We start from the raw sequence: 14,272 nt of genomic DNA, 5'->3' as shown, positions 1-14,272 counted from the left end.
TACGTTACAGTGAGGAAGCCGGCACCAGGAGCGCGGCATTCACTCACTGCGCCGAACACAGAAGCGCACGGCGTAGGCATTGGTACGAGATACTGAGAAGTTTCACGTCAAATCAACAGGAGTGGGGCGGGCTGAAGGGACGCGATGGCCGGCTGAAATGGTTAGTGGACGGAGCCCTCTAGGTGCTAATGACGCCCACATAGAACCTAGAGGCTCATTAGCATATCTATAAAAGTGCGTTTTTAAGGTGAACGGCAGCAGACAGATAAGTAAGAACACTGTTATGGACTGCTGACACTAGCACATCGCTAGTGTCAGTCAGCTAAATAGGACCAAATCTGGTGGTAGAAGCCCTTTAAGAAGCAATTTCCAAGCCCTGTATAGACTTATGGTAGAAACAAAGCGCAGAATTCAGGGTTCAACAAAAATAAGTATTTAGAAGATACGGAATAGTTTTTAGGATTATGTTTTATAAAGTTATAGCAGTTTTAAAAGAAAAGAATGTCTATCTCCAGAACTGGGCTTCCAAAGTGAAGGAGAGCACACGCATGTGTAACGTGCTCAGCTATTTTTCGAAGTCCCATAGTGGTGAATGGAGAACCTGCACGGCCAACTCTCCGTTCATCACTATGGGACTGCTGGACATGGCTGAGCCAACACTAGTTGGCAAAATTTCCCCACTGAGGGACAAAAAAGGGATTTTCTTCTTCTTAAAGAAAAAGCCAACGCATGGCTATTTTTGGAACTCCCATAGAGGTGAATGGAGGCTGGCCACTCTTGCACAGTGCACGTTCCTTCATTTCGGGGAGGGGGGGCCGTTTTGGAGATGGGAGCAAATCCCAGTGACCGTAATGGAATATCTTAGCAATGTCTGAATGGGAATACCCCTTTAATTTAAAGAAATACATTTTAAACCTACCTCCATGGTTAACGGTGAACACTGTATAGGTGACAAAAGTTTTGGGAGAGGTTTAGCCCAATCTTGTACTTCTAATATTTCATTCATATCACTTTCAAAATCAGAATTTACTGAGCTACAGTCACTCAGTTCTTTGGAGTCCAAAACATTCTCACTGAAAGCATCGACTTCATTGACTTCCACCACAGCGGATTCAGTGTCAGGTGAAAAAACTGGTGTACTCAAGTTTAATTGGATTATATCTGTCTCAGCAAGAGGGTTACATGTTTGACCGATTTCAAGACTGTGGCTGCGAGATAGTTTGCATCTCGAATTCTTGGGGTTTCTTCCTTGTCTTTTGTCTACAGCGGAAAAAATGAAAAATAAAAGTTTGCTTCAATGCGAGTTCCAGTTTTATATATAAAGCATATCATTGTATAGAGAAAAGTGAACCCAACTTTCTGATACTGTTTCACTTACCATTTAAACAGGGTTATTCCACAAATGCTGAAGGGGTCGGCCAGATTATATTACTAAGTACACATGTGCTGGTAACAGCAGATACGTGCAGCTAGTAATAAGCATTATTAAACTATCACCATTGATGTCAGATAGTTTAATATGAATAATTAATGTTTACACACTATTCCCCTGACCTGCGTGCCTGTGCTGGGAACATGGCAGCTGATGGAGAATTCTGTCTATCAGCGGAGTGCAGCATGCACCAGTTTCCCTGTGCTGGCACACAAGTCATGGGACCTGCATGTAAGCATAAACTATTCTGATTAACCCTTAGAGGACTGGGTGATTTTCAGTTTTTTTTCACTACCTGCCTTCCCAGAGTTGAAGTTTTATTTTATTTTTCTGTTCACATAACCTTATGAGGGCTTATTGTTTTGCGGGACAAGCTGTACTTTCTAATGGCACCATTTATGGTTGCATACAATAGAGTGGGAAGCAGGAAACCATTCCAAATGGAGTGGAATAGGAAAAAAATGCAATTTTGCCTGTTTTTTCTTTTTTTTTTCTTTTTTTTTTACAGTGTTCAACATGAGGTAAAAATTGACCTGTTACCTTCATTCTCCAAGTCAGTATGATTACAACAATACCACACTTGTATTGTGAAAAATTCTCTCTCATATTTTGACCCCTATAACGGTTTTGTAGTTATGCGTATGGGCTTTTTTTGCAGGGCGATCTGTACTTTTCAGTGATACGATTTTGAGTGTGTGACTTTTTGATCACTTATTTTAAAATTGTTCTGGTGAGTTGAAGTGACAAAAAAAATAAAAAAAATAATTAAAAATAAAAAAATGATGACAATCACTCTCACCGGTAATTTGATTTCCTGTAGCCTCCACAACGGCACTGGTAAGAGCTTAATCTAGCCTCCCAGGGACAGGAAACAACAGCGGAAGCCCAAATAAAAGGACACCTCCTCCTATACACTCCAGTTAATAACAGAGAACCGAAGATAATTCATAACCGCAGAACATCTTAGAAATATACTGTGAATTATTTTTTTTTAACCACACTAATTATGTGATCGCAGCACTCCTCTCTAGAAAGGTGGGAAAAAAATGTGTCTTTATTCACACGTCACAGGAGCGACGTTTCGGTCCCCTCTCAACCTTTTTCAAGCCAAGTGAATTATCATCCTTCTTGGGTGGCAACTCGAAAAATGTAACAATGTATTCTTATCTGTTTGTTCAATGTTCAAATCAGTATGTACCATCTATATAGGGGAAAAAATGTGGACAATATGTATAGGTAATGATCATGTGCTATAGCTCTTTAAGATTGTGTTTAGTACAATAGACCCGAGAGTTAATGTGATTGAATTGCGTAGGTTAAATAGTTATATATAGTTATCCTGGAGTGGCAGGAATATCTGTCTCAGATTATGGCTAGTGATTGTTAGGATATTATCTAAACCTAAGTACACTTATTTTATAGATAAGAGTTTGCCCATAAATTTGCCCTTAGACAAGATGGGGACCGGTATTGCTGAGTGCGTGGGGTGTTGGCGCACGCGCCCTGTAACGAGTGGTGCGTTGGCATCCGCTTGCGGTGTGGCTTGCGTTGCATAGACCCGCCCTTAAGTAGGCTAGTGTGAGACAGTGATAAGCAGTTGAGGTACGGACGCATGCGCTGTACAGGGAGCAGCACGCAGAAGCCTGCGGGCTGTGTGGTACAGATTGTGGGACCATATTTATAAGTTGATTAAATACTGGTTATATGACCTGGATGTATTCTCGCTCTTATTATATTTATAACGTCCAAGCGGTTTTTAATATAAAATTGGCACTTTTCAATATGAATTATCACTGAGATGGATGCTACACATGTGAATAGTAATCATGTTATTTTTGCACTGAAGGAATTTTATATGGAACACAGTAATCATGTTGCATTGGCACTGAATTTTATATTGAGCACACACTTCTGTATTAAATCATGATTGTTAATTGAGGATTTTTTAATTGATTGATTCACTATGGATTGTAAAAAAATTTATGCACTTGGCTTGGAAAAGGTTCAGAGAAGCGAAACGTCGCTGCTGTGACATGTGTGAATAAAGAAAAAAAATTTCACCTTTCTAGAAAGGAGTGCTGCAGACTTTTCTTTGAATATTGTACACCCTGGATCAAGGGTCAACGCTGGCACCCGTATTACATATTGGGAGGAGTGCTGCCCTAACAGACAATGGTAGGAGATTTTCAGAGAATAATTTTTAGGGAGGGACCAGAGCTGAAAGGACCTTTCGTCCAAACGCCAGACCCTGGTTAGACATAACATCAAGTTTACAATGCCTGAAGGTGGTCATGGGGTTAGACCATGTGGCAGCCTTACATATCTGATCCACCAAACCAGCCCCCCTTTCAGCCCAAGAGGTGGACAAAGCCCTTGTGGAATGGGTCTTCAACCCTACAGGGGGAGGCACTTTCTTTTCCTTATAACAAAGGAAGATGGTTAGTTTTATCCAACAGGCAATTGAAGCTTTAGAGGATCCAAGACCCCTGTTTTTTTCCCTGAAATTGGACAAGGAGATGGTCTGACTTCCTAAAGGAATCTGTGGACCTAAGGTATGATAGACACCTCCTGACGTCTAAATGGTGGAACATTTCCTGATCTGAAGATGGTGAAGCACAAAGGGATGGTAACACGATTTCCTGCTGGCAGTGAAATATAGAAAAAACTTGGCAGAAAAGCAGGGGAGTGCCTAAGAATCACCCTATCATCCAAAACAGTGAGGTATGGTTGTTTACAGGAGAAGGCCTGGATCTCCCCCACCCTCCTGGTCGTAGTTATAGCAATAAGAAAGGTGGTTTTTAGAGTCAACGTCCTTAGGGATAAATCTGAAAGAAGCTCAAAGGGTAAGGACACGAGAGCCGAAAGGACCAAAGTTTAGGTCCCAAGGAGGGACATTCACAAAAAAGGAAAGATGTACCGTGCTCGTACCTTTAAGGAATCTACCAACTAGGGGAATGTCAGCCACTTTGATATCCAGAAAGGCACTAAGAGCTGAAACCTGAACCTTCAAGGTACTGGTTCTAAGCCCCTTATCAAACCCCAACTGCAAGAAATCGAAAAATCAGGCCTACATCCAAACTACTCTGAGGATCCCAACGGTCACCTGCAAATAACAAAAAGGCATTCCAGGTTCGCAGATAGATCTTTGACGTGATGCTTTCTCCTATGCAGTAGGGTAGATATAACGACCTCAGTAAACCCTTTTTTTTTTTTTTAACCAGGCCCCATTCAACTTCCAAGCCGCTAAAAGTAGCTGCTGCACGTTGGGATGAAGGCAAGACCCTGATGGAGGACGTCTAGAACTTGAGGCAGAATTTTTGAAGTAGGGGGAACCAAGACCATCTCGGCCAAAAAGGGGCAATCATTATGACCTGTGCCTGTTCTTCTCGTATGTTCATCAGAGTCCTTGAGATTAGAGAGAAAAGTGGAAATGCATAGAGGAGACCCTTGGGCCATGGTAACAAGAGAGCATCTATCTGATCTGGATTCTCCCGGGGGCAGATGGAATAGAAATTCTTTACTTTCCCGTTTTGTCTTGACGCAAAGAGCTCCCAGACTGGAAGCCCCCACCTCTGTGAGATTTGATAGAATATATCCTGATTCAACGACCATTCTCCTTCTTTGAGAGACTGTCTGCTGAGAAAATCTGCTAAGGCATTTTCTTCTCTTTTTAAATGAACCGCCAAGATAGACTTTCGGTTCTTCTCTCCCCACTTGAATATCATCCTTGAGACGGCCGCCAAGTTCTTGCTCCTTGTCCCCCCTTGACGATTCAGGTATGCCACGGTCGTCGCATTGTCTGAAAGAACCTTGACATGGTGGTGCTGGATAGTTTGTTTCAGACTTAGGTGCCGCACCTGAGGGGTTAAATGTGCGTATCATAGCCCCCTGTAAGAGATCAGGTGCTGCCAGACCCCCCCCTCCCTCCCCAGTATTGAATTCATTGGTGGCCAGTGCGGCCCCCCTCCCTCCCCAGTATTAAATTCATTGGTGGCCAGTGCGGCCTCCCCTCTCCCCTACTAAGAACTATGTACATAACTGCCCCCTGCTGCCTGGCAGCACCTGATCTCTTACAGGGGCTATGATACGCACAATTAACCTCTCAGGTGCGGCACCCGAGGGGTTAATTGTGCAGATCACAGCCCCCTGTAAGAGATCGGGTGCTGCCAGGCAGCAGGGGGCAGTTATGTACATAGTTCTTAGTATATTCTAACTTGAAGCGTCCCCATCAACATGGGAACGCCTGTGTTAGAATATACTGTCGGATAAAAAGCTGTTATGCAGACAGATCCGCATTGAACGGATACCATCGTTTGCATTTATAGGTGCGGATCCGTCTGTGCAGATACCAGACGGATCCGCACCCAACGCAAGTGTGAAAGAAGCCTTAATCGTTATTTTCAATTAATTGAATGCTCAAAAAATGTTTTGTCTCACTCTCATATCTTCTTGTTGCATGTTGAAACTCTACTTGGAACCTGGTTAAGATCCAACAATGTAAAATATGATTTTTTGCCATTTTTCAAGTGGTCTTAAACTTTTGATCAGGACTGTATCATGAAGAGGGAATATCCGCCTTTTCTATTCCCCTAGACCTTGAAACGTTTGGTCAGTGAGTGATAATGGTTCCTTAACAGCAGGGGTGTGGAAATCATATCACCCGACACCCAGGACATGCAGTTCCGGGCGCTGGGCAGGTAGTTTGTTCAGTAGCTTAGCCCTGCTGCGGGCAAGTAGTGATGTCAGGTTCATGAACGAATCGTTCTTTTGAATCGATTCATTTCACTGAACCGGAGGAGTCGATTCATCTGACTGAGCTGATCCGTTTTAAAGAGGACCTTTCACCGATTCTTACCCTATGAACTAACTATACAGATATGTAGAGCGGCGCCCGGGGATCTCACTGCACTTACTATTATCCCCGGGCGCCGCTCCGTTCTCCTGCTATGCCCTCCGGTATCTCTGTTCCCTAAGTTATGGTAGGCGGAGTCTGCCCTAGCGCTGGCCAATCGCATTGCAGAGCTCACAGCCTGGGAGAAAATAACCTCCCAGGCTGTGAGCTCTGCGCTGCGATTGGCCAGCGCTAGGGCAGACTCCGCCTACCATAACTTAGGGACTGGTATCTCCGCCTACTATAACTTAGTGAGCGGAGATACCGGAGGGCATAGCAGGAGAACGGAGCGGCGCCCGGGGATAATAGTAAGTGCAGGGAGATTCCTGGGCGCCGCTCTACATATCTGTATAGTTAGTTCATAGGGTAAGAATCGGTGAAAGGTCCTCTTTAAACACCTCAGTCAGATAGCATAGCAATAGAGACACTGGCAGCAGAGAATAGTGTAATCTGATCCTAGAGTGGAAGCCAGCCCCTCCCCTCCCTGCCCTGCAACCAATCAGAGCTAAGGCACAAGCACTGAGTCACACACACTACAGGGAGTTGTACACCGAGTCTAAGAATCGAATGATCCTACTTAAAGACTCATTTGATTCTTTGAGTTAAAAGAATCATGTGTCACTAGAACAATACACTGAGTCTAATGACCAGGTTGCAGCAGTATAAAGCCCTTTAAGTGCCCTCCATACAATAGAACACCTCCAGAAGGGCCCCCTACTCAGTATAATGCACAAATCAGTGCCCCCAGCTCCCTCTTCCTGTTCTAGTCAGCCAGGTCACCACTGATGTAACACTTATTACCTATCCGGCTCCTGAGCTTCGGTTCACTTGCTTGTCAGCCCGAGTCATCAGAGAGCAGAATCGAAGATTCGATCAACTGTGCATGCGCATTGCGCACCACCTGAGCTTCGGTTCACTTGCTTGTCAGCCCGAGTCATCAGAGAGCAGAATCGAAGATTCGATCAACTGTGCATGCGCATTGCGCACCACCTGAGCTTCGGTTCACTTGCTTGTCAGCAGACTCAGCAAGTGAACCGAAGATTCGATTCATGAATCGGTTCTTTTAAATGAACTGATTCAAATGAACAGATTCATGAAAAAGATCCGAACTTCCCATCTCTACGGGCAAGTAGCAGGGCTGAGATGGCTTTGTTTACCGGAGCAGTGGATCGGCAGTGACCGAGAAGTGGGCGTAGAGCAGTGACGCAGCTGCGTTGAGAGAGGGGGCAGGGGCGTGGTGTAGTGACAGCGTGTGGAAGAAGAAATGACAGACAGAGCAGGAGGGGTGGAGCAATGAAAGGTTCTGTCACGTCTCTGGCTCGGAGTAGTGACAGAGCCGTTACAGAGACAGGGGCATTGATAGAACTCTCAACTCTGCCAGCATCCCTCAGAGGACCCCCTTTCTGCAGGTGTTGTCAAACTGGGAAGGTGAGGGGGGTCCTTTCCATGACACATCAGCAGCTTATTTGCCTAAACCACCTAGAGGTACGGGTAGTAATGTGCCAAGAGAAAGAGTGTGCACTAAACTAATTGCTGTGATCACATTAATGCCTCGTTCACACTAGGCAGTGCGTTCTGGCCCGATTCGGTCCAGAATGCACTGCACCGCATTGCGGCCGGCTAACTATATTGTGGGGCAGGAGGGGGCGTAGTGGTCTGTTGAAGTGATTGCCACCATAACCATGCCCAACGGCTGCAATGCGATCGGCTGCACAGGATCGCAAGGCACATTATGCCTGCGGTCCAGTCCAAACAAAATGCTGCAAGCAGAATTTTGACCAGACCTCAGGCATAATTGTGCCTTGCGATCCCGTGCCTCCAATCGCCTGCGGCTGTGGCTACGGTGCCATTCCCTTCAATGGATAGTCACGCCCCCTCCTGCCCCACAAAATAGTGACCCGGCCGCAATGTAGTGCATTCTGGACAGAATGATCTGGTGTGAACGAGGACTAAACTTAGAGTCAATTCACACCACAAAGACTGGAAAGCAAGCCAGCCACCTCCCTGCATAAGGAAGATTGGCGGTGCATTGAAATGTTGTTTTGATTTAAAATAATTTTTTGTATCAGGACAAGTAGATTGTAATGAGGGACAAGTAGATTGAGCCCCTGCTTTAGGCTACTTTCACACTACCGTTCAGAGCGGGTCCGTCTGATGTCTGCTCAGACGGATCCGCTCCTATAATGCAGACGTTTGGATCCGTTCAGAACGGATCCGTCTGCATTATAGTTGAAAAAAATTTCTAAGTGTGAAAGTAGCCTGAACGGATCCGTCCAAAGATTGAGCCATATGGTGTCATCTTCAAACGGATCCGTCCCCATTGACTTACATTGTAAGTCTGGACGGATCCGCTTGCCTCCGCACGGCCAGGCGGACACCCGAACGCTGCAAGACTGATGCATTCTGAGCGGATCCGCGTCCACTCAGAATGCATTAGGGCTGGACAGATGCATTCGGGGCCGCTTGTGAGCCCCTTCAAACGGAGCTCACGAGCGGACACCCGAACGCAGGTGTGAAAGTAGCCTTATCGGTACTATTTTGGGGTACATATGATTTTTATTCACAATTTTTTTTGTGAGGCAAGGTAATCAAAAAATGGCTGTCTGGCAGTTTTCATGTTTTGTTTTGTTTTTTACAATGTTCATCTGACAGGATAGATCATGTGCTATTTTTATAGAACAGGTTGCTACCGACGCGATGATATAAAATAGGTCTACTTTCTTTGTTTCAGTTTTACATAAACTTTTTTTTTATTTTTATTATGGTTGTGTATCCATTTTCTGAACACCATATTTTTTATATTTTTCTGCCAATCGTCTTGTGCAGGGGGTCCTTTTTTGCAGGAAGAGTTTACGTTTTTATTGGTACCATTTTTGGGTATATATGATTTTATGATCATTCATTATTACACTATGGGGCAAGGCGACAAAAATTGTGCCAAAACCTATTTTTTTATTTTTACAGCGTTCACCTGAGTAGGGTTGTTACGAACATGGCAATACCTAATATGTATACTACTTCATATTTTTTTAATTTTTACATAATAGCATTTTTTAAACAAAAAAATAAAAATGATGATGTTTTACTGTCTTCATACTCTTAGAGCTATGTGTTTCTTACTTTTTGGGCGATTGTCTTATGTAGAGGCTCGTTTTTTGCAGGATGAGGCGACTTTCATTGGTACCATTTTGGGGGGCATACGCCTTTTTGATGGCTTGGTGTTGCACTTTTTGTGATGTAAGGTGACAAATTGTTTTTTGACAGTATTTTTTTATGGTGTTTATCGCACTGGGTGGATGATGCGATATATTTATAGAGCTGGTCGTTACGGATGCGGCGATACCCAATGTGTGTGTTTCATAATTTTTTTTTCTATTTTTTAGTATAAAACCAGGGGAAAGGGGCTTTTTCCTTACTTGAAACATTTTTCTTAAAGTAGTTTTTTGTTTTTTTATTTTTGTCCCACTATGGGACTTCAACTTTGGGGGGGGGGGGGGTCTATCCCCTCTGCAATGCATTACAATACATTTGTATTACACTAACAGTTTTCCTAGGAGACCCAACCTGGGGCTGGATCTCCTCGGCCCCATAGAAGGTGGCATCGGGCTGCCTTCTCACCCATCAGGTCCGCACCTCAGCAGTGCTCCCTCACCCGTCGCAAATACTTTCTATGTCGCCGTCAGCACTGACGCGGGATAGAAGGGGTTAATCCGCCGGCATTGGCTTTTACAGAGATGCCGGCGGATACAGCAGGGGTCCAGCTATAAGGGACTGCTGGGCCCCTGGAGTAATTATGCGCACACTGCTCCGGTGCCTACCTGATCACCATGACGTCAAAAAGCAGCAAGTCACCTGCCGCCATGATGCACTATTATGTCATGTGTCGGGAAGGGGTTAATCTATTTTTACACTATTTAGACATATAAATTCAGACTTGTGGCGGTCAGTTGTTCCCAGCAGCCTCCAGAACTAGCATTTTGAAATGAGAGAGAAACAGAATTGTAGTTTAGCTGAAGGATTTACATGAGGGGGAGCTGAGCTACAGTAACTGGGCAAGACCACTACACTTTGAACAGTCATGCTTTTGGCTCTGTTAGGATTGCTAGTTCCAGTGCCAGAGGTTGAAGGAACAGTTGATTGGTGGGTGTGTCAGGTTGAAGATCACCAATATATGAGTCCTGAAAACTCCTCTAATATACCCACAATTCTTACCACACATTAGTAGATTACAATGACCATTCTCTGTTGAAGAATCTATACATCCCCAGATTTCTTCCAGTAAAAACTTGATTTTCTCTAGAAATAGAAGACAAAAATTATTTTACATTTTTTATGTATTTCATTTGTTAAACCAATAAGATTCCACAGTTCACCTTCACATGCACCTGTCAGAGAGACATTAAATGTGCACCCTATATGGAAAACAAAATAGGGCAGATTTTGTAATCCTATAGACGGCGTAAATATAGACAGGCTGTTTATACCTGCACCAGATTCATCACAATAGCTCAGGCTGGGAGATAACTTTGGTGCATGGCTAGAAAATTGTCTACCTTTATACAACTATAGGTTGCCTTAGTTTGACACAGAAGTTTAGGCCAGAACTGTGGTGCATATTAGGCCAAAATCCTTTCCGTAAAGCCACATCCCTTATCGGGCTAGGTGCAAATACACTGCTCAAAAAAATAAAGGGAACACTTAAACAACACAATATAACTCCAAGTCAATCACACTTCTGTGAAATCAAACTGTCCACTTAGGAAGCAACACTGAGTGACAATCAATTTCACATGCTGTTGTGCAAATGGGAAAGACAACAGGTGGAAATTATAGGCAATTAGCAAGACACCCCCAATAAAGGAGTGGTTCTGAAGGTGGTGACAACAGACCACTTCTCAGTTCCTATGCTTCCTGGCTGATGTTTTGGTCACTTTTGAATGCTGGCGGTGCTTTCATTCTAGTGGTAGCATCAGACGGAGTCTACAACCCACACAAGTGGCTCAGGTAGTGCAGCTTATCCAGGATGGCACATCAATGAGAGCTGTGGCAAGAAGGTTTGCTGTGTCTGTCAGCGTAGTGTTCAGAGCATGGAGGCGCTACAAGGAGACAGGCCAGTACATCAGGAGACGTGGAGGAGGCCGTAGGAGGGCAACAACCCAGCAGCAGGACCGCTACCTCTGCCTTTGTGCAAGGAGGAACAGGAGGAGCACTGCCAGAGCCCTGCAAAATGACCTCCAGCAGGCCACAAATGTGCATGTGTCTGCTCAAACGGTCAGTAACAGACTCCATCAGGGTGATATGAGGGCCCGACGTCCACAAATGGGGGTTGTGCTTACAGCCCAACACCGTGCAGGACGTTTGGCATTTGCCAGAGAACACCAAGATTGGCAAATTCGCCACTGGCGCCCTGTGCTCTTCACAGATGAAAGCAGGTTCACACTGAGCACATGTGACAGACGTGAGAGTCTGGAGACGCCGTGGAGAACGTTCTGCTGCCTGCAACATCCTCCAGCATGACCGGTTTGGCATTGGGTCAGTAATGGTGTGGGGTGGCATTTTTTTGGAGGGCCGCACAGCCCTCCATGTGCTCGCCAGAGGTAGCCTGACTGCCATTAGGTACCGAGATGAAATCCTCAGACCCCTTGTGAGACCATATGCTGGTGCGGTTGGCCCTGGGTTCCTCCTAATGCAAGACAATGCTAGACCTCATGTGGCTGGAGTGTGTCAGCAGTTCCTGCAAGACGAAGGCATTGATGCTATGGACTGGCCCGCCTGTTCCCCAGACCTGAATCCAATTGAGCACATCTGGGACATCATGTCTCGCTCTATCCACCAACGTCACATTGCACCAGACTGTTCAGGAGTTGGCAGATGCTTTAGTCCAGGTCTGGGAGGAGATCCCTCAGGAGACCGTCCGCCACCTCATCAAGAGCATGCACAGGAGTTGTAGGGAGGTCATACAGGCACGTGGAGGCCACACACACTACTGAGCCTCATTTTGACTTGTTTTAAGGACATTACATCAAAGTTGGATCAGCCTGTAGTGTGTTTTTCCACTTTAATTTTGAGTGTGACTCCAAATCCAGACCTCCATGGGTTGAAAAATTTGATTTCCATTTTTGCGTGATTTTGTTGTCAGCACATTCAACTATGTAAAGAACAAAGTATTTCTGAAGAATATTTAATTAATTCAGATCTAGGATGTGTTATTTTTGTGTTCCCTTTATTTTTTTGAGCAGTGTATTTTCTCTGAATCTAAACTGCACCCCATTTTGGCACAATTTAAGACAAAATCTAGGTGAACTCACATTAGTAAAAGGTTCATTGACCACTTAAAAGGGGTTGGCCACTTTATTTGTTTTAATCCACAGAATCTTACAGTACATCCATATCTTAAAGGGGTTGCCTCACTTCGTCAAACGGCATTTATCATGTAGGCAAAGTTAATACAAGGCACTTACTAATGTATTGCAAATGTCCATATTGCTTCCTTGATTCATTTTTCCATTACAATATACACGGCATGTATCCAGAGGTTACAACCATTGCTGCAGCACAGAAATGAGGTGGTCAGGGCAGGAACTACTCCACATGCATGACTATATCTGTTCCCATGGTCCCGGCTACCAGAGAGGCTGGGGCTTTTTCCTATAGTGTACAACCATGACCACCACTGCTGGATTGCAGGGTGTAACCCCTGGAAACAAGCAGTGTTTAATGTGATGGAAAAATGAGCCAAGCCAGCAAAGGAGACAATATGGACAATCACAATACATTAGTAATTGCCTTGTATTAACTTTATCTACAAATGGTAGTGCTGAAGTGAGGCAACCCCTTTCATTAAAACTAATCTCCCCCCAGAACTGTGCAGTTCATTGATCATTGATTAACATGGTTGCAGATTAAAAGGCATGTGACTAAACAGGTCATCATGCCTCCTCCATTGAAGCACAGCACAACTGCCATCTGAGCACAAAGTCTTAAAAGGGCATTCGGATATATCAAGTTATCCCCTATCCATAGGATAAGGGATAACAACTAGATTGGTGGGAATCCTATTGCTGGTGCACCCAACAATCACAAAAACAAGGATCCCAAACCCTTAGCAAGGTCCAAGGCACATTTTTGCAGCCTCTGAGGATCACAAGCAAGTCCTGGCACAAACTTTGTGGTGTCTTCAGGATACACAGAGTGAGATTCATGAAAACTGGTGCAAAAGGAAAAAAATGCAGTTGTCAGCCATGGCAACCAAATCAGGTCACTGCTCTAATTTTCCAAAGGGTCCCTAAAAATGAAAGGTGGAATGTGTATGTTGGACATCCGGTGGTTTAGAATTTTCTGAAGCAGCTATGAGGAACCTGGATTGCCTGATCTGTTTCCATAGCACGCACAGCAGAGCGGGCACAGGCAGGAGCCTCTGTGTCCTGCTGCCAGAACACTGTTGCTACAATGGAAGGAATCCGTACTCTGTACACTACAGAGAAGTCAGTGATGACCTAATATAGTGAATATACCAAATTCTTTATTTAAAAAAAAAAAGGCAAAATCCGTTACTAAAGTTTAATAGAAAAAAGATTTTTTGGGCATTTGGGATTTTTTTTTTAAAAGTTTAAAAAGTTCAGTTACCCTTTAAGCTCTGTACAACTGCTGAATTATCAGAAGCCTAACTTATTTTATGAGCACATACGTACGTCTATCAAGCTTCACAACAGGGTCCTCTCTTGCAGCTTGAGTCTGTGCATTTCTCATAGCCACTAAAAGAAAAGCAAGGCATGAATAAGCAAAAACTGATTACTAAAACAAACATGAAAACTATAAAAATAAAAAAATAAAAAGAAAAAATAATAGAACAGCCAGGAACGCTACCCTTCTTGCTCCTGTTATTCTGGACACCATCAAGCTTTTTCTGTAAACACAACATTAAAAATGGCATTTAGTAAGTAATGTAT

General features: G+C 44.1%; 1 protein-coding gene across 1 annotated transcript in view; it reads right to left on the bottom strand.

The window, feature by feature from the left end:
• Positions 1 to 14,272, bottom strand: part of ICE1 (interactor of little elongation complex ELL subunit 1) — a 191,793-nt gene that overhangs the window by 93,632 nt on the left and 83,889 nt on the right. Inside the window, exons 10-13 of the mRNA XM_040434319.1 lie at positions 14,190 to 14,229; positions 14,015 to 14,077; positions 10,536 to 10,619; positions 920 to 1,260 (exon numbers count right to left, since the gene is read on the bottom strand). Coding sequence (XP_040290253.1) covers positions 920 to 1,260; positions 10,536 to 10,619; positions 14,015 to 14,077; positions 14,190 to 14,229 — 528 coding nt within the window. The remainder of the gene's footprint in view (positions 1 to 919; positions 1,261 to 10,535; positions 10,620 to 14,014; positions 14,078 to 14,189; positions 14,230 to 14,272) is intronic.

Source organism: Bufo bufo, chromosome 5 (assembly GCF_905171765.1).
Source record: "Bufo bufo chromosome 5, aBufBuf1.1, whole genome shotgun sequence".
In the NCBI taxonomy this organism is placed as follows: domain Eukaryota; kingdom Metazoa; phylum Chordata; class Amphibia; order Anura; family Bufonidae; genus Bufo; species Bufo bufo.
The sequence above is the reverse complement of the archived record's forward strand: the minus strand, read 5'-3'. Positions and strand labels throughout refer to the sequence as shown.